Here is a 26,389-nt window from a genome sequence, read left to right as displayed (position 1 = left end):
AAACCACCAAATCATTGCTTGCTGGGTGTACTGTATGTACACACATATTTGCATAAAGTCTGTCTTTGTGTCTGCCTGCCTGTCACTCTCACTGTCCAGCTATTTTCCTCTGTCAGCTCGTGCTGTGATCTCTCTGTGAGATGAAATGCTCTGTCTATCCATCCTGACATGTATGCAATCTAACCAATGAATATACTGCTGCATGGATGATTACCATCAAGGCCTTTGTCTCTAGAGTGAGGACAGAGTATATTCCTCCCCTCCTCTACCAGCCTGTCCGTTGTGGATGCATGTCACTCTGCCAGCCCTGATCTGTCTCAATCATTTCACTTCTATTACTCCAATCCGATCTTTCATCTTTTGTCAGATCCATTACTTTTGGCTGATCAGCTGCCTTTACTCACCAGAGGGAAGCTGTCATTTCTGCGTCATAGGAAACAGTTGAGGGTCTTTACTTGCCAACAGCATTTTTTTTGATAATGCCAATTCTCCTTCTCTCCTTACACTTTGCTCTATGAATTAAAAATCATGCTGCCAGAATATGTTGAAACATGCTATAATCATATAAAAAATACCTCCACAGTGGCTTTAGTAAGTTCTGCTAAAATCACCAGCTCACCATAAGTACATTCAGATTTACATATTGCAGAATTGTAATACTTTGAGTTCTGTACATCCAATGAATGGGGACATGTGGTGCACTGACTGAATGGTGTGGTCTCTCCCCTTCTTCACATTTACTCTGAGTGATTTTGTCATATTTAATGTCTCTCTTTGACAATTTGCTATTTCTATAATATAGAAGCACTCTGGTTCATTTCTTTTACATTTTTTGGAAGTACAGGAAGTAATTCTGTACATACACACAAATTTAACACGTTGTATATAAAGACTTACTTAATCACAATTACAAAACACTACGACAAAGGTGGCTCATATTTAACTGAATACCAACATTGTGAAGTGACTAACTGAGCTCCAAATAGGCCAGATGATTGCAAAAGTGCACTAGTTCGTATCAATCAGGCTCAAAATGCTGGTGCAAGAATTCCTCCAAAATTACTATATCAAGAACAGTCACAAAAAGCATGACAACATATTCCAAACACAGATAACTCGCACTAACAAAAGGGAACGAGCTGAAACAGTACATCACATACATATTCAGTGTAAACGGGGTGGACTCCTACAGTAATTGGCACCCAGCCTGATAGGACGTACCTTTGAAGCAGCTTCTGAGACAAACACTCACCTACTGTAGGCTCTGAAAAGTCGCTCCTTCATCTCAGACTTATAGAAATCATAATGAATACTAATGGTGACCCAGATTCATGGTGAAGAAAGTATTTAATAGAAAATATTATCAATACAATCATTAGTTTTGCCCATATATAAGTTAACATGTTTATTAGCATGGTTAGCTTTTGGTATTTGTCATTTGTTACAACCATTAGCTAACGTAGCTGCTTGCAGCAAAGGTAAAGCGCTAACTACACTGGAAATAGAAGCTATTTAGTCATATTTTAGTAAAAATGTAAGTGTTTGGCACACACTGAACGTTGGATTGATAAGTTTCTATGGATTTTTGATACTATTCTTTTGCCGTGACTCTGACCTCTGTTGACCTCTATTGTTCCTGCTGTGAAGCTAAGCTAACAGCTGCAGTTCTCCACAAAAGGAGCAGCTACAAACTTTTCAGAGCCACTTCTCAATTATTTTTGTCTACCTCCTGTATCTGTGCTTATGTCTTTGTCTTTTGAGTGAATGTCCTAGAAATAACAGGCTTTCATTAAGTCTCCATGCACAGAACGACTTCAGAAAAGGAAGCAATATTCAGTCACTTACTTCCCATTTGTGTGACTTCTGTCAATCCATAACCCAGAACTCCCCAAAGCTCAAACAGCTCAAATCTTTCATCTAGAGCTACTAATGAAAGATTTATATCTGATTTGAAACTGTTTTAATTCAGATAAATCCACTCCTCCTTGATATACTGTAAATGTGTTTGACTCATGATAGTGTGTCTGTCGCTGTCACAGACTATGACACCAGCTGCTCGGTATTTCTCTTTTTTTTTTCCAGAATGGGCTTGTCGGGTGACAGATTGGATTACTGTACCTTCAGCTTGGGCAGCCGTTTAATGGTCTTGAGTGGCCGCAGGACTCGGAGGACCCTCAGGGACTTAATGGTGTTTATGTCCTTGCCTTTCGTCCCTCTGTGCAGATTGAGAGTACAGTTAGTCTGGGTGATGTAGTGTAACAGATAGTCATGTAAACCCTTCCATGCCATCCTCCAGTAACAAGAGCTGATTGTAGTACATCAGGTATACTGTGTACATGGAGAAATACCTGTTTATAGTCTGTTAGTAGAGTACATGCATGTGAGTACATAATGTTATTCTACAGAAACGTGCTACAATAGAGGAAGATGTATTTGTTTAGAGGTGGAAAGTAGCAAAAGCATCTTTATTAAAGTGATGTTTAATATTTTCTACTAGGGAAATGTAGTTTTTACTGCACTTATTCTTCTGATTATTGTAGTTACATTATATTTCTCCCCCCTTCTGTCTTTTCTTTCCTTCTTACCTATCATCAATTTTTCCTTCTCTTCTGCCTGTCTCTTTTATTTCTTCTTTCTTTATTCCTTCTTTCACTCCTCATTCTTTCTTTATTTACTTTCTTGTGTTCCTCCTATTCTTTCTTTCTTCCCTTCCTCCTACCTTTTCTCTTCCCCTCCTTTTCTTTCTACACTTCTATCCCTCTTTATTTCTGTTTTTCCTTCCTTCCTTTGTTCCCTCCTTCTGTCCTTTATATTTTTTTTCTTCATTGTCCTTTTTCCTTTCTTCTCTCCATCTTTTCTTCCTTTCCTATCTTCCAACATTCACTTCTGTCTTTCTTCTTCCATTCCTTCTTTCTTTCCTCCTCTCTTTTTTCTTTCCTTTTTTCCATCTTTTTCTTGTATTTTTTCCTTCCTTCTATTCTTTGTCCTTTTTTCCTTTCTTTTGTCATTTTTCTTTTTTCTTCATTCATTGTCTTTTTTCTTTTTTCCTTAATTCTTTCTGTTCTTTTATTCCTATCCTCCATCCTTCTCTACTGCCTTTCTTTTTTCCTTTATTCCTTCCTTCCTCCCTACTTCTGTGCTTCTCTTTCATCATGTCCTTCCCACATCCTCCTTTCTTCCTTCCACCCTTTTTTCCTTTCCTTTCATCCTTTACACTTTCCCATTTTCAAACTCCACTCTTCTTCTTCACGTGTGCATTTCACTACTCGTTTACTTTAACTGTATCACTGTTGTATTGCTTCTTTTACTAACAGTAACAGATTTGTTGCCGTTGTTAGTGTGTCACTAAAAGACTCTAACAGTCACACAAAGCTAAAACGCTGTTCCTGTAGAATAACATATAAACATTTAACAGTATTTAAGTAAATGCACAAAGAATCAGCCCCTGGTTGAGGAGTCAGCTTCTTTGCAGGAACCACTGCTGTCAGTCATATGCAAATGTAGCAGGTTTTGTTAAATGGTCATAGAGTGGGAGGTGGGTGTGGGGGTTTAAAAACTAGCTCTTATGCTAATAACATACAGCTGAACCATCATTCACTCAGAGACTGACATTGGCCAAGGACAGTGAGAGAGGGATTTTTAATTAATTAGTCACACAAACACACAATGTGGCTGTCACTCTCGATAAGAAGTGTTTCTCATTTGTTCCTTCTTTAAAAAATTCTGAGAAGTAGAAAACGAGAGCGTATACATATGTGTGTGTGTGTGTTTGTGTGTGAGTGTGTGCATAGCAATAATTTCACGTGTGAAGGGTGCAGAGAAGGACACAAACACACTAGAAAAGAAAAAGTCTAAAAACCCTACTCCTTACATGACAATGTGACCACAAGAGAGTTACTAACCAACCAATGTTTTCATCCTCAGGGGACAGGAAGTAATCCTATTGTAAAAATAATTCTATATTCACCCAAACTAACAAAGATAAAATTACGCTCTCACGTCCTTAAACAGACATTATAAAAATACACGCAGCATTTATCCAGTGACTTCTGCTCACCGTCACACAAACAGGAGTTCAGTTGTGGTCATTTTCATGAACATTTTCATTTATTTTACAGGTCTTTTACTAAAAAGTAATTGACATAACTGTTATTTCTTGTGAACTTTCCTACAAAGGAATACATGAGGACTACGTAAAGGAACATCAAATCACACTACAGTATTTGGCACTTTGTCCAATTAATATGTCATGTAGACTACATAAAATTCAACAAATATGAGGACTTAAGTTTCCAAAAGCAAACTATATCTCTGTTTACCAAATTGATCTTCTCAGTTTGTTCAGTTATTACAGTAAGCCTTCACAGTTCCTTCCAGAAAGTACTACTTTTATTTAACTATTAAGTTAAAGATTACTACATTTCCTGGTTCTTTCTTAAACACTCAAACAAGTGAGTCTGAGTAATTGAACAGCATGTCAATTTCCTTGCAATAAACACCTGATTTGAAAGACCATTCCAGGAAAATAAGGTAAATATCAACTCATTTCTAGGAAATAATTTGGATACAAAGTGACTTGTAAAATAAAGCATCATCATTCTATCAGCTGGCTTCTTCTCTTATCTCCTTCCTTCCTGTTCTTCCTTCACTTTAAACATCCCCATACACACAGAGACACACACACACTCACTCAGGCCCACTCAGATTAGTCAGTCATTTAAAAATACACCTGTTAGGCTGGTGGATGTTATTCATGGGACTGAGGGACTCATGAGAACAACTGTTTTAAGTTGTGGCTGGGTGAAAAACAATAATGAGCTATATCTATTTTTTATGTGATGTGGAGTATAACGTGAGGTGGGACGGAGCTCACACAGGAGAGAAGCATGGTTCCATACATTTAAGTCTCGGGCCTTTTCCTTTCTCAATGGAAAACTCTACGTCTGACAAAATGGCATGCAGCTCTCATGCTTGGATGACTTGGTTACCCTGGCATGCAATCTGCAAAGTCAACGCCAGCCCTCGCTATTCAAGGACCTCAACACATTGAGACAGCAACAGTCTCCCAATAGCTTTCAGAAGCACCGTGGGCATGGGGGGACAAGGTCGCGTGTTCACATCGATGCACATTGATCGGCACTGATTGCTTGACGTGCACAGCGGCCAGGCATGTGAGGTCATCCTCAGTCATCGTGACTCTGGTCCTCTCAGCTGCCCCCTCCAGAGAATGAGGAACATTTCCTGTTTATAGACGCGAGATCTGATGTCCAATCAGCTCACCGCCTCAGCAAAACAGGAAGCACGACACTATCCTTCTATCTAGGATATCTATGATAATTTATCCATGATAATTTGTCAGAGTTTATTTTGATTATTAAAAAAACTACAAAATTCAGGTTAAAATGAGGTTAAAAATATTATTTGAAGCACAAACAGTTTGTAATTAAATATGTGTATGTTTGTTTGTTTATTTAGAGGATCTGGAAGCAGCTCTCATCCTCTTTCGTCTCTATTTTACTCTTTACTTTATATTACTTGGAGCATTTTCCAACCATGCAAGAGGATCCTGTTTACTGTAATCAATCAGCATTTTCTTCCAGCTGTTAAGAACAAAAAAACATCTTTTGGATATATGTGGACATAAAATCAGGATCAGTAGTTTAAATGATTGTTCACTTCTAAAAAAATGTTTTTTTTTATTTCAAAAAGGCAAAAACCAAACCATTGCACTTTACATACAATATGTTTATTATTATTATTATTATTATTTATTTTATTTATTATTTCCCTCACATACACTGACTGTGCAGGCTGTAAGAAACACCTGCTTTTCAATGATATAGCCAGTCAAGGTGAAATCTGCTGGAAAGCTATAATCCTTTATTGATCTGTGTGTAAGTCCACTGCATAAAGAGGTAAGAGAGACGTAGGTGAAGGGCGGGGGAGGTGAATCAAGCTGCAGGCGTATAATCTCTTCGCAATTTGACCAATTAAACCCACTTTAGTCGTGATTAAAGGAGATTTACTGGAAGGTGAAATGAAAATGAAGGACTTTTTTTTTTTTTTAGCTTTGATAAGCTAAGTTTCATTCATATTAGATTCATACCAGATTCATATTAGTGTATGTCAGCAGCTATATGTTGGTCTTCTGAAAGCTATAAAATGGAGTTCCCAATATTGTCTTTTGTCTTGATGTCCCAATATTGGGACGGAAGGTTACTTTTTCCAAAAGGGAGGACTGGAAAGAGGGAGGGAAATTATGATGTTATCCCAAGCACCTTGGGATGGAGGGTAACAAAATTCATTTGGAAAGGTTGATAAGAGGAGTTCTGTGCTTCACATGTGGGGGAAAAAGGTGACAAGGAGGGTGATTAAGCAAAAAGGTAGATAGGGACAGTTCCCACCTGGCCACGCTTTGTTGCGATCTGATGAGAAAAAGCAATGATAAGCACACAAACACACACGATACACAAACACAAACACCACCCACACAAATTGAGCAAACAAGCATATAGAAGAAAGACAGAGCAAAATAAACATTTTAAGCAAATATCACACAGACGTGAGGATACAGAGACATTATTAGGACTTCAAATTGATCAAATTCAAAGCACAAGCACAATCAAAGCACATCGAAAAGGGAACGAAGGTAAGAGACAAATAGAAGCACTAAACAAATTACCCTGTGAAAGAGCAAAGCCGTGGACGAGAATGATAAAATATTAAAATGAAATAGTGATGATGTACTGAATGTGTGACTGAATGTGATTTATAGCAAGAGGATGATCATGATGCAATAGACAGTTTGAGGACAATTTGATGAAAACAATCTGTACGACTACGTTCACACTGCAGCTGAGAGTGGATAAAGTCAGATCTGTTTTTTAATGATAGAGTGAACAGATGAAAAAAAAATACAAAATTAATCAAACTTTTTCCACTCCTCAGTTCAACAACTTCAGCTCCTCTGATCCTAAATCTGTTACATACTGCTTCAAATTTCTGTAAGATCTCAAAGTCTTGACATCACTTTCAAGCTAGACACTGTTTTACTAGCTTCTGTAAATCTATACGATCTTTTATTAAAAGTTTAATTTACCAACATTGGTTTGAGAACTCTGAAACATTGCTCACATTTACAATTATTCCTGCTTTTCAAATAACTCTATTGTAGAGATATTCACGGGTCCATTCGGTTCTGAAAAATCAAGACTGTCCGAATTATAGTCAGTGTGCTCAGTGTCAGCTCTGATCATGTCATACGACATAATCACTGCGCAAGACAGTATTTTAGGAAACCAGTAACCTATGTGAAAATGTATAATATCAAAAGCAAAGTGTGCAGATTTCACACATCAAAGTGTGTTTACTGGTGTTGGGGAGTATTGAAGCTGGAGCTGTGAAGTCTGATAGATTGCCTCAGGTGATGTCACTTGAGTCAGTGTTGGCAAGGGCTGAAGATTACAAGTTTGAAAATTAAACAAACCTGGGCAGGTGGGCTTCAAAAGACGTGAGGTTACCTGACCTCTGTAACCCACTCCATCATCTTAGCCTGATGCTAGAGGCTGGAGGCTACGTTATCTGCTACTAACACACCTGAATCTCCCACTAAACTCTTTCTAGCCATGTCACTGCATTCCCAGCTTTCAGCAACTAGCTTGATGAGTAATGTCATCATAACCAATAGAAAAACCAAAACTACAAAATTAACATTCAAGTTATAAGAAACTAGACTAATCCTTTAAGACTCGCAATGTGAACGTAGCCTGTTTAGACGCTTACATGCCATGAATGTGACAAAATGCTGGACAGGAAGTGAGTGTGTGGGGGAGGGGAGGGGGTGGGGTGAAGGGGAAGGGATTCAATCTGATAACTTCTGCACTGTATGAGTGAATCAGAGTCTTATTTGTGGAGCTATATGAGGACAGGGGCTTATAGATGAGCTGTGCATTAGTAGTCAGAAAGACACTGACAGAATGCTGAAAGTTACATCATCCTGCATATTTATTACCTGAAGTCTTTCTGTCTAGAAATGAAAAAGAAGTGACTTCTATCTACCATTCACTCTGTTTAATAGTTTTCAATTAGCATCTTTTTTGTATTTGGATGCTTATTGTGGACAGCAGCACTCAGATCTTTTGTGTTCAGGAATATCTGGAACACCTTTTGCTCTTCTAAAAGCTTGAACCTTTTAAGTGTTTTTTCTTAGTGTACAGTACAGTTGTTCTTATTCACTGTGCTGCCCCACTGTACATTATGTACGTTGTTCCTGCTAACACACAGAAAATGTATCTGATAAATGGAAAACAGGTAATTGCACTTATGTAACCCTAATACAGATGTAACAAACACGGTTACATAACACAAACAGAGTAAATGCCAGTATCTTTGATCATGACTGTGGCAGGGATGATAAGAATAACAAATAACAAAATATGACATTTGTTTCGAAACATTCAGCTGTGAGAGAGAGGTTTCAGACGCATCTATGAAATCTGCAAATGACACCAGCTAAGATGGACAGGAAGGAAAGCAGAAGACACAAACAGGAAGCACGTGGGATAGATAGACAGGCAGAGAGAGAGAGAGAGCAGGCATTACCCCATAAGGCTCCTGAAAGCAATCCAAGCAAGAAAAAGATGGAAGGAAAAAAAGTGAAAAAGGGAGAAGACAGAGACAAAGTCAGCAACAGATAAAAGACAGAAAAAGCTTCAATCTACAGCTGGCAAAAGAGAAGAAATCAGAGCCACAGAAAGCCGTACAAAGAAACAAAGAACAAATACAAAGAAAGAACAAGTACAAAGAAAAATACACAGGTGACCAATCGTGGAGAGTTTCAGGACAGAGTCCATATCTGAAATAGTGGCAGACATGAAATACATGGATTGAAACAGAATAAGTAATCAGCTTCTTACTCTAGAGACCCAGAATGCAGGTCTGTAAGCTTCAAGGGGCTCATTAACTCAGTTTAAACTGTAACTACAGACTTGTTTCTGACAAGCTCTTAAGACGTCATTAAAATTGTATAACAGGACAAAATTTTGCTTCCAGCTAACTGGCGATGATAAAATGGACCTAACCGTGGGTTAAACCACTGCTTGAATGGGGGCAGCACTCATCCATACAGAGTAGTGGCGTGTTAGACTCCTGTCCTATTGAGTGCCTGTTTCTTGTATTACAAGTGCCTCGACTTAATAATAAATGTAGGTACTGAAGGTGTTATTGTTGTAAGTGTCTCATGCTCAAAGTAGCTGTGAGAGAAGGCAAAAATGTGCAGCTGTGTCTAGTAAAACATGAAGAAGAGTTTAGACTTCTTGATCTGTATAGAGCCAATATCAGCTTCAATCCATAAATAATGATGATGATTTGAGCCCCAAATGCTGGTTTAGTGTACTGGCACCTTTTCATTCCAATTCAAGCACTAGCTTAAACTGTCTGCTAATAAACTTTTAAAAACTAAATGACGATCTGAACATAGCTTCACTTTTTGAATGTATTTAGTGAGCATAACACAATTATCAGTCAGCTCCAGGGTGTCTGAACTCAGCAGAGAAAAATCACCTCCACCTTGTCTGTTATTATGAATATAAATCTATACAATACACAGTACGTAGCTCGAACACAAACACAGCTGTCTGACAAAAACATCTGATACGTCAAAATGTCAATCTGTGACTGTGACAGTAAAAATAGAAGAAAACATGTCAGGAAAAAATAATTTGCTAAACTGCAGTCATTCGACAAATCTTTCATTCCTGCAGTGTATTGAGCTGCAGGAGTTGCAATTACATGCCAGCTTAAACATTAGCACTTAAATAACATTTTGTCTCCTCTCGTTCCCCCTTCTGTCTCCTCCTGTCCCCTCCTGAACCTTAAACCAATTAGCAGAGAGGGGCTGTGGAGACTTTATGTAACAATGAAAGATGAATTTGACATAGTCATGTTGGAAAAATAACCCTAGGCATCACAAAAGCCTTACAAGTTCACAGGGAATAATTGGATGAACACATTGGAGTTGTTTGTTAGAGCAAAACACAGGACCAGTGGCACCGAGCTCCAGCGTGTTAGCATGCTAACCTAGTTGTGTCCATCCATGAAACTCATTATATTCAGAGCCCTGCTGTGATTAGGAAAGTATTGGGCGACGCGGCGAGAATAAACAAAAAGTTGACTTACGAGCAGGCAAAGGCCACCAGAGCTCCACTGACCACAATGAAGTCCAGAATGTTCCACAGGTCCCGAAAATAAGAGCCAGGGTGGAGGAGCAGTCCCAAATCAATCATCTAGAGTCACAGAAAAAAAAAATTGAATAATATAAAGAAATACAAGCTGTCACAGAGTTTTTCTTTGATATAAGGGTTTATCTAGAAGCTATTCTAACCGTTCATCCCTTCTTACCTCATAAAAAATTCTGGTTTTCATATTTAGTACCCTTCTTTTTCAGTGACCAACAGCATTCATTATCTAAAGTATTTGGCATTTGGACAGAGTGTTATCACAGATGAGACGTGTAAAACTACAAACCCAATTAGCAGCGCTGTCGTCAGCTGTGTGCTAGCCGTCCCGGTGAACACAGACTTGATGATTTGCAGGTCAGAAGGTGGCAAAACATCTTAGTAAAGTCAGGTTCATTTGGTTGACAATGACTATACTGAAGCAAGTCCCAATTACATGAAGAAACAGTCACTGAAATGCTAATGAAACCACGGTTACACTGTATGTAACCTAAACATCTAAAAAAAAGTTTCAATTTCAGACAAATTTAGCTCGACATTAACTAAGAACCCTCGATGTATTTGACTTGCAAATCACCTAAATCATGCTAACTGAGTTGGTTCGCAGCTCAAATCGCGGTGTATCTTCATTTTGACAGCACCTCACCTTAATCACCATCTCAAAAGTGAAGACTCCAGTAAATACATAATCCAGATACTTGAGAACCTGCAAAAACAGAAAGTAAGAAAACATCCCGTGAGATGACTCATCAACAGATCCAGTGACAGATGTTCTCAGTTTAAGACACTTTGGAAGTGTGTGTGAACCGAACGGACCAGATATGCACGACGTGTTCCTCTGCCCTGTCAGAGGTCTGTCAGCTTTGCACTCCCCTGCACTATCACACGTTGCCTGAACGCCCACACAAGCAAGCACTTGAATAAACAACGCGCAAACACACACGCACAACCTCACCTCAGATTCCCTCTGTGTGCTTGAATAGAATACTAATTCGTTGTTCTTGTCCGTCAAAAATGCAAAAAGTCAAGTCATGTGTTTGTGGGCATAAATTTCCTCCTAATTCAAAACATGGGCTAACGTGTCATGCAGAGTTATAAAGACATTTAACATATAATATTTTTTCCAAACTGGATATGTGCCACTTTTGGTGCTTTATTAAAAGATTATTCAAGTCCGAATGAGAGCATTTGACCACAAATGATTTTAAAAAATGCTTGTTTTTATGCTTCCTGCAGCTTATTCCTCAATATGGGCGAACTGTCAACCCCTGTTAGTACGGACTTCTCAATCAGTCTGAATGAATCAGCCAGTCAGTCCAAATGAGACATGTTTGTGTGTGAATCCTCATGCGCTTGTGTGAGCATCCCCATCTTAATGCAAATACTGGTCTGTACGTCTCTGCGTCTGACAACCAGTGTGTTTGTGGCGTACCTCCAGATGTTTATTTATTTAGTTTAGATGTCAGTCTGACTCACGTTGTTGCGCGGTGCGTTCGCTTGCACAGGGTCCTCGGCTGCCAGAGCGATGCTGCTCATGGTAATGACCATCAGGATGCACATTTCAAAGTAGCGTAGGTTGACCACGTAGTGACACAGCCGCCGCACCCTGCAAGACCACACACGTACAAAATTGTAAAAGTGCACACGGAGTAGTGACAGCTCATTAGGTGTATTCGGGTGACGTCCTTCCAAAACAGGCCGTGAATAACACACATGTTCCTCCTTGTCAAAAAAAATGCACAAAGGTGGAAATGTATCAGCGTGAGGGGGAACCACGTGGCTCGGGCTCATCTGGGTTCACAATGTCTTTGAATGAAATCAATGTGTGACAACTTCTAAAAAGCTACTTCTGTATTAAAAATGAACATTTCTATGAGGACAATGCTTGATAAGCTAACCAAATGATAACAGACTACTTTTTCTGTAAATGATTAAAGGATAGGTTCATAATTATATGTGAATGAACAATGTAAGAAGTTTTGCAGCTCCAAAAAATAGGAGGATCCAGCTCCAGAGTCCAGCTCCTATCAGGACTTTGCCTCTTGTGTGACCAATTTTCATGCCAAAGATTGCTTCAACAAGGTGGGTGACTTAAATAATTTGGGGCTGAAAAAAGAGTCGTCTATAGCTTTCAATTCTCCATTTGATGTTCATTTTTTTTCCACTGTACATGGACAAATGCTGATAATATGTGGGTTTAATGAGCTTTCTGTTGTACCTAATTCGACCCAAACTATTAATCTTATTTCACGTCACTCATCTCAGTCACCTCCCAGCTGTGACTTACGGGTTTGTTTGCCCAAAGATGAACATGGAGCTGTAGGGAAGGATCTGCCGAGGCCCATTAGCCGCCTCCTCCTCCTCTAGATCTTTTTTCTCCTCACTCAGTCGGAAGTTATCACAGTCGATGTTGTTCACTGGTGTGGAAAAATAAATACACTCATTTAGCCCAAAGAAGCACAAACATTAGTGACAAGTGAGATATTTTCTATGTATTTAAGAGGCAAGCTATTGGTATTTATAGATATATATTTACTTCCTGGTATCAATCACTCCAGTAATTTCTCATAAGATGGTGGACAGATATGTGCAAAAACAAATACACATATTTGAATAAAAATGAAGCTGCTTTTACTTTATATAGTCACCATAAATAGCTTTAGTATTTCTGAACCAGAAGCTACAGGTAACATCCTCATTTTTCTTCAAGACTAGGTAGAATGTATATTCTTTTCCTACTTCAGATTGCAAAAATAGCGACTGCAGTTACTGGAGAAAGTGGCAAAGAAATCCAAATGTTATTGAAGTAATATAATAGAATACACTGCTTGTAGCATTATTATTTGGTTGATTTTTAGCCATGCTAGCAGCATGACTCTATACATGGCAATGTCTGTCAGTTGGTCCACCACTTTGGTACAGACTGAAATATCTCAACAACTGTTGGATGGACTGGTACACACCTTTATATTTCTCTCAGGTTGTAATAACTTTGGTGATCCCTTGACCTTTCCTCTAGCACATAGTCCATCAGGACAACACTTCAATTTGTCTAATACTTAATAATCTAATAGCTACCTGCAAAACTATTCCCACCAGCCTCAGTTGTACTTTGTGTTTAGTGCAAATTAGCTAATTTTAGCATAATAACACGCTAAACTAAGATAGTGAACATAATACCGACAGTACTTAACATCAGCATGTTAGCATTGTCATTGTGAGCATGTTAGCATGTTGACATTAGCATTTAGATCAAAGCACTGCTGTGCCTAAGCAATAAGAAATTCTGTTGTTTTTTTTACAACATGGTTCTTATTATGATATCATCCTTATTGTATGTGATAAGATTTTACTCACAAAATACTTTGCTGAGATCTGAAGATGTGGTGATATTTTAATTAGTCTTAATTACCCTTAATGACTCTGTTGTAAAGTGATGACTCGTGGAAATATTATAATAAGATGTTTTAATCTTATGACCCGTACAACTAATGAACAAAACTTTAAAAACTTTTTCATCAACATTCCCAATCCTTCCCCACTTGACGTGACAATGGTGTGCTGTGCTCACTGGGTATGATGGTGGTTTCTCCGGGCGGGGCAGTGATGGTGACAGGGATGTGGATGGCGTTGCTGTTGAGGCCAGCCTGGCTGGCTCTGGTGGAGTTCTTCTGGTTGTCAGCGTCCTCTTGCTTTTCTCCAAGACTCAGGCTACTCCGCATTGTTTGCAGAGGACTGGAGGCGAGGCCGTCCTCCTCAGCATCTGGCTGCCTGTCCCTGGGGAAGAAGATGTTTATCTTATCACAGGCATCATTATACTCGGCTCTCAGGCCACTTCAAGCCTCTTCTTCCAAATGACATACATATAAGAAAGTCTTTCTGTCCTCTTGGGAGACCATAACTTATGTGGCAAGAAACTAGAAAGAGACTCTTACTGCTGACTCCATACAATTATACAGTGTTTATGTACAACTGTAAACTGATGCAGATAGTCTGTTATTCTTACAATGTCTTGCGTAGTGTCTTAGAATATAAAAACTTAGGTCTAGAAAATCCACTGTAGAATTAATCAAGCCCAGTAAGATACATAACAGACCAATCAGAGAGCTGTAGGGAGCGTTTAGATAATTGTAACACACTACTGTTCAGCCTGAAGCTCATGAAAAAATATGTAAAATGAAGATATAAAATGAAGCAAGAATCTGCCGCTGCAGGGCTGTTTTCTCACCTCAAATTTATTCATAAACTGATATCGGTGGAGTGTTAAGGGAAATACGACAATCTCAGATCAGCCAGCAAATTCAAAACACACATAAAAGCCAAACACAGCGCACACACACTGCTGTGTTTGTCTACTCAGGTGTAGGATTGTTGTCTAAAGGTACGGTCAGATTAGCTTTCTGTTCAACAAATTTACACCACATACAGCCTTAAAGAGGCAGAGATGTCAAACTGCCTTATTATTTATGATCTGCTTCGATACAGATCATAAATAAATACTGAGAAGAGCGATCGCTGATTGTAAAGTCTACGAGAGTGATGCTGCAGGTCGTAGTCTGGAAGTTTAATGTTGTTTAATCCACACGAAGCTGAACTCTGAACTGCAAATCCGCCGGAGCTGACTGGAGGTCGCATCAAAACAGGACACACACGCTTCAATTGCAATGAGTGGGAGACGGCGTAAATATTAACAGGATGTGACAAGAGAGAGCATAACCAACAACATAGTTCTGTTTGATTTAGGTAGAGTACACACTGTACTTCAGAATTCGCTTGCCAATATTTTTCATAATGTATTCCAATAAATTCACTTCGGCTGGTGTGCTGGGACACACGCAGCTGCAAGGCACCGATTTTAATTATTGAAACAGTGAGAAGTTTTCTCTTTCTGTTTTTTTGATCGCTAAGATGATAGTGAACAGGAGCTTGTTTGTTGTCTTATTCTGTTGTTCCTTCACTTATTATTCATAGCTCAGCCATCAGCTGAAAACTTTTAAAGTACATGGTTTTTAACTTTATTATCTATAATGAAAAAATGTTGGTTTTTTTACAACCTGGGTCTTGTATTCATAGTTTGGGAAATTACATGTACCAGTTATGATGGTGGCATGCTGAGATCTAGGCACAAAGCTTTACAAGCAACACAACAGTAATAAAGTTGATGTGTAAAGTGTTAAAAGTAAAAAACAAGTAGTGAATAAAAAGACTTTTCATTTAACAAAAACACTATTGTGTACTTACAATAACTGAATAGTTGAATATGTAGGATAATGGTCTAAAGGCCACTGTATAATTATTAATTATGAAGAAACATTTACTGTAATATCACCAGGAATCTCAAGAACAAATCCAAACATATTGAATTACAGAACATAAAGTCTTCAGTCTTACCTGTGAACTTTGGCTCCATTCTTGTTCCGTTTACAGTCCTCTCCGTCTAGCGTAGACTGAGCTCTAACCATACGAGAGCAGCGTCCCTTCCTCTCTCCATTACTATCCCCTCCTCCCCCCCTCCCCCTGCGCTCTCCCTGCGCACCGTTCGCTAACATCCCATTTCCCTCTTTTGGTGGACGATGGGAATGGTGGTGGCGATGTCCCCTTTCTTCCATTCCTACTCCTCCTCGTATGTCATTGGCCTCCTCTTCAGGGGAGCCGGCCTGGTGGTGGTGCCTGTGTCCCTGCCCTCCATCGCGGCTCCTCTCCCCTCTCCTCTCTTTCGTCTGGGCACCTTCGTTGTTGTGGTCTCTGCTCCGGCTGTGATGGGTGTGGTGCCTCCCTCCTCGGCCGTCGCCTCCTTCTCTGCTCTCCCCGTTCCTGTCTCGGTGGCGGTGATGCTTCCTGGAGTGCGTGTGGAAGTTGTCTCCCACACCGTCTTGCCGGGTGTCCCCGGCTTCCTCCTGTTCTCCTTCGTGAGGCCTGCTGGGTTTGTCACCATTCCTGGCTTCTACCACGAGCGGCCGGTCCAGGTGAGTCTTCATGTCAGGATGCAGGTGGAGGGCGGATGACACCCGGAGGCGCTCCTCAGGGTCGAGCTCGTTAAACAAGGCCTCGCTGCTCGCCCTTATGTTATGTCTCCTCAGCTGGTTGGTCCTCTGCTCCCACACTGACATGGTCTTTGCTGCACGCTGCTGCTCCTTACTGCACACAGGAATCAAACCCACAGGAAAAGATCATGTCACGATGAAAAACAATGATGTTTAAGTTTTTTGTGTCTGTCTTTTCTCTACTGTATGAAGTATTTTCTGTATTGATTTTCATAAACATAATTATCCACAGTCTCATCCATAGCCACACCATTGTAATGTGCACCATCTTCTGCTAGTAACGTAAAATTCACAATTTCCTGAATTGAATTCTATTCCTCAGGCCCCTAATAAAGAAAAGTACACGGCAGAAGGTGGTCTATGGATGCATCATCACAAATGTTCATCATGGTAAAGCTTTCACTTACCATGCTTGAGTGTAATATGGAGCAGTAGTTCAAATCCTCCATAGCAAAATATGAGTAATTTTAATTTCCCAGCACCTACGATGGTAAAGTTTGTCTAATGCTGAGGGTCTTAACATTCTGTTGTCATGACATTACCTCATCATGGGAGGTCCATAACTTATTTTGGGTCCTCAACCTTAAATCTTCCCACATGGCAGAAAGTAATTAAATCATACTCTCATTGGATACAGTTTTGTCAGTGAGAATCAAAATAAATATTGTCTATAATAAGATATTAGTGTTTGGCTGGGGGAATTTAACCTGCATCAACTACCAAGTGTACAGTGTTTAACTATCAACAGCTATTCAAACAGTGTCAAAGCAGGTTTTCTACCACAAAAAAGCAAAATATCTGTACTAATGTGGTAACTTCTAAGTTTATCTTCGCTGAATAACTTACTACTCCTTTGTCTGGATGAGGACGAGGCAAAGGACAAGTAGTCTCAGCAGAGGTTTCTAACATTACTTCTCAAGGCTTCTTCCTCTGACTCTTTCAAATGTCTAAGAACTGATGCCAGGTAGGCTTTTCAAGGACTGAAATGGATTCCTGCAACAGCCTAAAATATCTTCATTTTCTCAAGGAAACTTGTTTTGCCTAAAAGAAGGTTAGATCTTAGATCATGAGTTCAGATCATGAGGCCCCTGCTGCCCTTCAAGGCCCCCAGTAAAAAAAAACTTGCGGAACAAGTTTGATAAGGTATTTTTGCATGGTGCGCCTATCAGAAATGAGACCACAATCTCCAACTGACTGGAGAAAAAATAAATAAATAAGACTTCCAGGACAAATCAAACATTCTATGTAACTTTGTCAAGGAAAACATAACTATGTAAAAAGTATATAAATTATACAATACAATATATAACATATTATAACTGAGAATTTGTGCCACACTGCTTAGGGACCAAATAGTAAAGGATTAATTCTATCTTTATCTCCAAATTAAACAACTTACAGGAAAATCCATTGTGCATAAGAGATCATGTCATGGGCAGAAGGAAAGTATAGTAGCCCACAGACAAATGCAATGTTTCTGAATGTCTTACGTCATTCTGATTCACTATGTGAAACACAATTCTGTTTTTATACTGAAACACATCTCTTGGTACTGCCTAACAGTATTTTACATTTTGTGAATATGATATTTTGTCATTAGTTGTGTGGCCAACCTTACTGATCTGGCATGCAGGTAAACTGACAGACCATGTAAATCACCAGGTCATGTTTAAATGGGGCAGGCCGGAAAAAACGTGCTATGAGGGATGATTGTTCCTGACAAGTATCTTCTTAAAGAAAAGCAATAAACTGACATTTCTGACAAAAACACAATCAAAAAACTTTGATGTGTCCATATTTCCATCTAAAATGGATGAATATACCGCATACTGTTTCTGTTTCTCTACAGTATGATTTATTTACATGGGGCTTTTATGGGTTAGTTAAGTTCCATCTCGTGACCTGTACCTCAAGATTCGTCGGGCGGGGGAGGAGTAGACACAATAACTCCTGAAGACAGTCAGAAGACACAGACAGACAGAAGACACAGAGGACACAGGACAGGTATCCACAGACAGGTGAGCAAGAGACATACAGGTAGTGAGAGATGAAACACTGAAAGGACTGGAGTATTAAATATAGATATATTATTTCATTTATATTAAAAAAAAGCACATGCGAACACTGAAAAACACACGAGAAGGGTGATGTGAAGGAAATTAGAGTCAGTTCTAGTAATAACAGTGTGTAATCTCAAAGAGGTAAGATGTTAAATAAGCTTCTCTGGCCTTCCATCTGCACTCTAATCGATTGAGACAACAGATCGCCGGGCAGGAGAGCAAACTTACTGCTGGCCGTTGCATTTAATTTTAGCCCGGTGCATATTGCCAAACTGCCTGCAGTGATGTCGGCGCTCAGAGAAATTAAACATTTATACACAGATTATTCACATCAGAGGGCGCAGAGCGGAAGATGAATTACTGTAGGCGCCAACACAGAGGAGCTGCAGCCATCAACAAAGTACACAGTGGTTGGTGAATGCCAGAGGGAGTCATAACTGCATCTATGTACCAGCAATTTACACTCAAAATTACACTCATAATGCCCTCATAGCTTCAAATGTGTTATGTGTTTGTGCTATTTACATGTAATTGTGGGGTCTGTTTTTGCTCTGTGAGGCACTTTGTGATGGCTTTTTAAAATAAGAGTCATAAATACATTTCAGTTTACCAGCAATGAAGACATGACAGACTGCAATTTAGATTTGGAGGTCCAAAGGGAAGGAGGAGGAGAGGAGAATAGAAGAGACATGGAGAGGAGAAAAAAGGAGTGGACACAAGGGGAGAGGAGAGGAGAGGAGAGGAGAGGAGAGGAGAGGAGAGGAGACAAGGAGGAGAATATTGTAACAGAGAGTGATAACTCACGGTGACTGAACGCTGTTGATGGACGACCTGCGAGAGAGTGCATCTCGATTTTGCTTTACAAAACTGTACATGCAGAACAAAAACAAAAGAAAAAATGAGACACAAATCTGAAGGGGACAGGTGGACAGTCAGTCAGTCTGTCTGTCTGCCCGTCCACCTGTCCCCTCCTGTCTTACAGTAAAGGACCAATCTGTGCAACTACTTCAATAACACAACAGCAACAAAAGTCAGCAGAGACGAGAAACCAGAACTAAAACATTTCAGGGATTTCAATGCAAAACAATTACTAATGAAGTGTTATTTTAACAGTAAAAAAATTAAGAGTTTTTAATATATTTAGATTGGAAAATAATTTATAATAGGAATTTTCTGATGTCTGTTTCCTTAAGAGGTTGTAGTCATTTTGTAATGAAACCCTGAGTTTCTCTGAAACACCACACTGAATGCACAAAAACAGTTCATTTAAAATAAAAACAGTAGCTTATGAACCCACTCACTGAAGTGTTACAACACTGTTCAATGTACAAATTAAAATATTGTGAGAATATTGTGAGAATAATAATACACAGGATCATATAATAACAGCAATGACAGACAATAAGGGAAAGTTAGCTAACCAGGGATTTCGACAGTCAAACTGGCCTATTTCTTAGTGAGAAGGACGGCAATTAAGGAGAGACTGTGAATCAAAGACCATCACTTTGTATAATGAGTGAGTGGCTTTGTAAAAGTGCACATCACACGAAGGGCTCTATGCAAAATTATGCAACATACAATCAACCATAGACAATATGTTGTGTTTTTTTTAACATAACAGATATATCAAAGAAAGGCACGTTCAAACATATTACAGCTTTAAATTAATGATGAGAATGAAAATGCTCCAGTTTCCACACCAGATTTCACTTGACAGACTCTCATAATTCCAGTCTTCAGCAAGACTCTAAAAATACATTGAATTTGGAGGCGCAATTAATTTCCACGTTGACCTCAAGCCTGTCAGTCACAGGTTTGTGGTGGAGAGGGGGTGGGTCAGAAGTTTTAGCATGACAGGACATCCCTGTCATTATCATATTAGAGAACGTGGGAACTTGGTGACAGTGAAAATAAAGGTTTTCTTGTATCTTGTTCAAAGGTTCAACAGTAGAATCTCCTGTCTCTCTGTTTATCTGTTTAGCCTTTCTTCCCAAATAAGTCCAGGGGATGAAAAGAATAGATATATAAAGGCATTCTTAATTGGCAACTGTGCTGAAGTATGGATCCATGGATTGATCATGTGTCAAAAGTTTTGAATTAAAGGAGCCCTGTGGAGTTTTCTTGTAAACAGACAAAAAGTATGTTTATAATGAGTCTGTGTATTCTTAAGGCCTGACAGATGTGTTGAATGCATTTCCTCTCACATCAAAATTTTTCAAAGCAGATTTTAAAAAAATATTTCAAATTGTGTATTGTTTACATTCATGTTTGCTGGCTTACAGTGTTCTTCTTCCCTGCTTTTATTGGCACATTCCTACATCTGCATGTTACCACCAGCTGTTGATTAGTGTGAAAGTGGTGCTCATGCAGGTGTGTACACTTCCTTGTGAGCAGCACGACACAAACCACACAGGGACCCTATGATGAAAACATTGCTTCATAGTGCTACTAGTGAAACTCCACAGGGTATATTTAATATAGTTTTTAATTGACTTTTTCTGATGGTTATGATGACAGAGGTTTACACACATTTCAAGACATATTTTTATCTTCCTGGTTCCTCATTTTTCTTTTATATTCTCTCAAAACAAAAAAGATGTAGGCCAGGAAATAAGACCATCTAGAGTCATGACCTTTCTGGTGTTGATGTAATATGTTGTCCACTACTTATTATTATTACTATCAACACTAATAACAATAATAATATTTAATTATTCTATTTCTATTATTTGCTCTTTATTTCTGCAACTGTGCCTATAACTCAGCTTGTACTCATACTTTTTGTGTCCCTGTGTTTATTGCGTGACTTGTCTTCATGGGCGTCTGTATTCAGTGCATCTCTGTATATTCGTATTAGTTATCTTAAACCTAATCAAAAAAAATTTTTTAAAATGAAATGCCAGCTCGGCAACATGGAGTGAGGCCGATGGTGTGATGTTGTTAAAAAATAAATCTGCCATTTTGTCATTCAGATAAGCGGCAGAGTTCCACAAATCCTTCCACAACTTTGCCATCTTTGCAGTAGTTTAACATAATTACATTTTGCCACTAAAGAAAGCAAAAAAGTGTGTTTGGTTGCAGATTTGAGCTTTGCGCGGTGTGCTGTTGATTGAAGCTTCCTTAATTGCCTCTGGTACTGAAGGAGGTAAACAGTGGGGTGTAGTAAACAAGGCAACATCACAGGAGCAGTCTCATAGTGGGAGCAGATGAGGAGAAATCCAGAATGTACACAGATCAACACACACACATCATACACAGACAATTCAGACTGAGAGGGAAGAACATGTAGAGGGACAACACACTCAATGACAAAGGGACATTTATCTGCAGTGTGGGACAGAACAGAGCTGCTGTCAGAGGCAGGAGGGGCTCAGAAACTTACGCAGCGATCGAGATGTTGGCCGCTGACATCGGGCTGACTTCCTTCACCTCCAAAGCCTTCTGCAGGGCAAGCTTCTTATTGGCTGCCTCCTCCTGCTCTTCTTCATCCTTTTATCCAGTGAGAAACAAGATGTAAACGTGTGCTGACATGTTTCACTGTGAAGTAGAAACATTTGCATTGCTATGTTTTATTAATGTGTCTTCAAATACAACATTGAGAGTCTGAACCAGCCTACCTTAGTCAGCTCCTGTGCATTTGCGAGGTTATCGACAGCGATAGCCAAGAAGACATTCAGGAGGGTGTCTGAAGAACAGGACTCAGGAGAAAATACAGATGGACAGTATATATCCTGTGATGAAATATGCACTGTTTTCTTCCCACATTATAGGAGCAGAGCCAGAGAATGGTGATTTGGTTGATCTGACAGTCTGCCTGTCAGAGTCGGGCCAATATTTTGGTGCTGTGCAGGATATCGACATCTACAGTTCAGATTGACATGAAATTTGGTGCTACTCATGGCTCCCATAGGACGAATCTGGCAAACCATTTCTGTGGTGCCATCATCAGATAGAAAGAAACTGGCCAATCATGATGTATAGCAAAAGCTGCTGGCAGTCTGTAAAATTTGTTCTAGATATTTATGTTCCCCAAAAGATGATTTTGATGATCTTCTGAGCATTTCTGTAGCGCTAATATCGGGCCAAAAGTGTGTGTGTCCACTGGCACAAAACCCCAGCCTAAAACCTTTTCCACATGTTGATCCTGCTTTCTCTGACTCTAACACACTGCAGTTTTAATTACAGGACGTCAAAGAGGATACAGTTTCCAAAGAGCGTGAGGACAATGAAGTAGACGGAGGAGAACATGCCACGGCGAACACCTCCTTGAGACTCGATCCCGTGGTACATCACGGCGTTCCAGTCCTCGCCAGTTAGAATCTGAGGAAGACAAGAGAGTCAAAATGATGCCGGGACACGGGCCGGTTGTAAAGCACTGTGCAAATCTCACACAGTGTAGATTTAAATTACTTCACAGAGTGAAGGGTTATGAGCACAGACTAATTGAAGGATTATCAGCAAGCTCATTAGGGGACAGAAGGTACACAGACCAGCCATTCCCTCTAATTAAAATGAGTGATAACAATCTCTCTTTTTCCATAAAGTCAATATTCTCTCATTTATTCAGAAGTTGTGCGGTAAGTGTGTGTAAGGGTGGTCTTACCTGGAACACAGTGAGGATGGCTGCTGGGAAGGTATCAAAGTTTGTTGTTGGTGTCTCATCTTCAAAGTTAAACCTAAAAGAAACAGAATCACAAAAACATAATTAAAAAGAGAGGAAAACAGAAAAATGTTAAAACAAATGTAGTTTCAGTCAGGGTTTAATGGCATCTGCCTGCGGTTCAGGAGAAGATACAGGGAAATGTATTTATTTTAAAGATTAGGATTAAAATTAAAAATATCATTTTAAAGAAACCAAAGTTAGGAGCCTGTTGTTGAACTGTCTAGGCAACAGAACATGTTTCTGCTCATGAGAAACATGACAAGGCACAAAAACAGACACATCCACACCTCTTCTTCGCAAAGAAGCAGTTGTTAGAAACACTGCTGCACCATTTCTTCTTTCTCCTCATCCATAACACTTTTATTGTCAATCCACAATGTCCTGACCCCACACACACACGCACACACACACACACACGCACACACACACACGATTGTACTTCTATAGTTGTGAGGACCTTCAATTACATAATGCATAGTGCATTTGCCTCTAAACCTGGTCTTCATCATCTGTCTTTGCAGTCAAAAATAAAGTCATGTTTTTTAAATGTATTAAAAGTTATTAGAATGAAGAAAAAAGGTCTTCGATAAAATATCAGAAATGCTCCTTTTTGTCAGAGCTGGAGGGGCGTGTCGATGTCTTGTTTGATTGACATTTGCTGGCAGGCTACAAGCGTTACAGCGTACAGAACAGAGACAAAGTTAACAAACTGCTGTAGCTACAAGTCATGGACAAACAGTGTGTAACTAACAGGGATTTTGAAGAGCAATGACCAAACCAACATCTAACGGGTCAGAAGTGACATTTAGCCTAGCCTAGCCTAGCTAACTGACGTTAGCAGTGCACTTTTCCCCAGTGAATGTTTTGGTGGCTTGTTAAGCAAGGTAAGGTGCAGGACAAGACATGTGTTCATATTTGTAAGTTAGATAAGAAGGACACTTTATCAAGAAAGCTAATGTGGGTTGTTGTTCAGATGCTGTAGCTCTTGTGTTGTGTAGCCGGATGCTATCAGGCTCAGTGTAACCGTCTGCTCTGCCTATGATAGAACACTACGTTCTAGCTTTATTCAAGATTTGATTTGCTGCATCTAAATAAGTACACCAGTTTAATTCCAGCTGGACATCAAAGGATAAATTTAGTTTAGCACAACTTGGATCTAATTTCATTCGTTTTGTTCACAGTATCTATCAGTAATGATGACATTGCACTTGCCATGTTAATTGTTTAGAACTGGAAATGTGGCAACATCACTATAACAAACTCTGAAAGGGCAAGAAACACGAGCAGTCAGACAATCAGTTTGTAAAAAAAAAAAACAACAAGCTAGACATATTTATTCTGATGAGAAAACTCAAATTGCCTGTTGTAAATATCCATCACAGTGACTTCAACCCACTGTGCACACAGTTTTGCCGTGCAATGCGGGATTATTACCAAGATTTAGTTTCAGCTCCAAATAAAGTGGTTTAGATCATTCTTATAAACTATCAGCTTGTTTACAACCTGTTGATAGTTTCACTGCTTGAGTTTCGTGCCCCATAGAACTTTTTACTGGTGTCACTATGTTTCCAGATCTCTGAAATTAACTTTTATCTATTATAGATATGTTAAATATATATATATATATACACTGTACATATATGATTAGTACAATGCTATCAAAACCAGGCGAAATGGTGGCAAAAACCCCAAATATAACACCCTAATGGAAGAGCTAGAATTATTCCTTAAGCATCAAAACTAACCCAACCCTCATCATAACCTTAACCTTCAAACAGCTCTTTGAATGAATGAAATGAGGATCCGATGAAATGCCCTCACCTTCCAAAAATGTCTAAAACTCAAATCAGTCCTCACAAAGATAGAAGTAAAAGACATGTGTAGGAGTAAGTTTTTCACATTTCTTAACAGCTTGAGGGAGAAAGGAGTGTATTCATAGATGAAAGGAGTCGTCTTGTATTGATAATGGATGAGACAGAAGGAGAGAGACATGCAGCAGCAGGAAACACCAGTCACCAGGGAGCAACGGCTCCAACTTTCAAGTCCAAAACACACTGCCTCTGCAGCGCAGGGTTACACCATGTGACATATATCATATGCACAAATCGGAGGCACCGTGATGCAACATGTCAACAAATCCACACAGCATATTAACCATCTGTATGTAAAGCTAGAGTAGTTTAAAATTGTCTTTAAATTATCTGGTATTAGTTGTAGTAATCTGTGTATTTGAGTTTCTTCTTGTCCACTGTGACAGCTATAAGACCACAGAAGAAGACATGCTATCAGCTGACAAGACAAGAAATCAAAGGTAGCCTGGATATGCCAAGCAATGCTGCTTTTGTTTGGTGAATGATTCAGCACCTCAGAACTACAGCTGTGTGTGGAGAGGGTTTACACAGAAAACGGGCAGCCATCTTGACACATCCTACAGTGCCAGTATGTTTTGGGCTCAACACAACAGCACTCCTGAAAGGAAAGTTGAACACACTTCAGCACAGGGAAAAGACAGTCACAGAAAACACAAACAATACCAGATAAAACAGATGTGGAATGAATGGATGAATAAAAGAATGACTGAATATATTACAGAACAACTTTAAATGCTTTCCATCCTTTTCATCTCTATTGCTTAAAAAAAGCTGTTTTCACACAACTTCTAAAACTGTCTTTTGAGGCTGGGATTTATAACATTTTAACAAAACTGAATGTAGTATTAGGGCTGCACGATAACAATTCTGCTGTGGTTGCATTAGCAGGGAGATCCATTGCACGAAAATAAATGATCCTATTTTCTCTCTGAGCTTCATCAACAAATCACAAGAAAGTGTAACTCCACGGAAAGATGGGACAGGAAATCGTAAAAGGTGGAGTAAAATCCAGTGAAAGAAATGTTTTTTTGTGCAGTCTGCTGTGTGGAACTGGATTTAAACATGATGATGACAAAAGCACCTAACTTACTTACTGCAAGAAAAACTGCAAGAAAACACCACAAATTAGTACAATCACCTGAAACTTCACAAAAAGGCCAGGAAAACTTCAGAGGAAAATCCCTGTTGTCCTACCACTCAAACATCCACAGTTGGAGCCTTAAAAAGACTACAGATGCTCATATAGATAGATAGATAGATAGAGTACTTTATTAATCTCAAAGGGAAATTAAAGTGTTACAGCAGCCACTTCACATAAATCGATAGATTTATTATCTAAGTGAGCCAAAGATATGGCTCTGGTTACCACTATAAAAAGACAGGATTAATACTTTGCTAAACAAATGCTACTCAGTGACTGCCCACAACTGTTCGTGTTGTTCTGCTCTAATGTTATACAATAATGTGACGAGCAGCAGTCGACGCAGAAATGTGAAAAATTCATAATTTTGTGATC

General features: G+C 39.2%; 1 protein-coding gene across 7 annotated transcripts in view; it reads right to left on the bottom strand.

Moving 5' to 3' along the window:
- Nucleotides 1-26,389, bottom strand: part of cacna1bb (calcium channel, voltage-dependent, N type, alpha 1B subunit, b) — a 172,101-nt gene that overhangs the window by 39,583 nt on the left and 106,129 nt on the right. For 5 of the 7 annotated variants that reach the window (XM_042394880.1, XM_042394881.1, XM_042394883.1 and 2 more), the window contains 12 exons: nt 22,943-23,015; nt 22,542-22,659; nt 21,957-22,024; nt 21,722-21,828; nt 19,144-19,206; nt 15,627-16,373; nt 13,807-14,012; nt 12,523-12,652; nt 11,712-11,841; nt 10,882-10,941; nt 10,177-10,283; nt 2,119-2,215 (listed from right to left, as the gene is read on the bottom strand). In XM_042394880.1, coding sequence (XP_042250814.1) covers nt 2,119-2,215; nt 10,177-10,283; nt 10,882-10,941; nt 11,712-11,841; nt 12,523-12,652; nt 13,807-14,012; nt 15,627-16,373; nt 19,144-19,206; nt 21,722-21,828; nt 21,957-22,024; nt 22,542-22,659; nt 22,943-23,015 — 1,906 coding nt within the window. The remainder of the gene's footprint in view (nt 1-2,118; nt 2,216-10,176; nt 10,284-10,881; nt 10,942-11,711; nt 11,842-12,522; nt 12,653-13,806; nt 14,013-15,626; nt 16,374-19,143; nt 19,207-21,721; nt 21,829-21,956; nt 22,025-22,541; nt 22,660-22,942; nt 23,016-26,389) is intronic. The other 2 variants (XM_042394882.1, XM_042394884.1) reach the window with 1 other exon arrangement.

Source organism: Thunnus maccoyii, chromosome 19 (genome assembly GCF_910596095.1).
Source record: "Thunnus maccoyii chromosome 19, fThuMac1.1, whole genome shotgun sequence".
Taxonomy (NCBI): Eukaryota; Metazoa; Chordata; class Actinopteri; order Scombriformes; family Scombridae; genus Thunnus; species Thunnus maccoyii.
The sequence above is the reverse complement of the archived record's forward strand: the minus strand, read 5'-3'. Positions and strand labels throughout refer to the sequence as shown.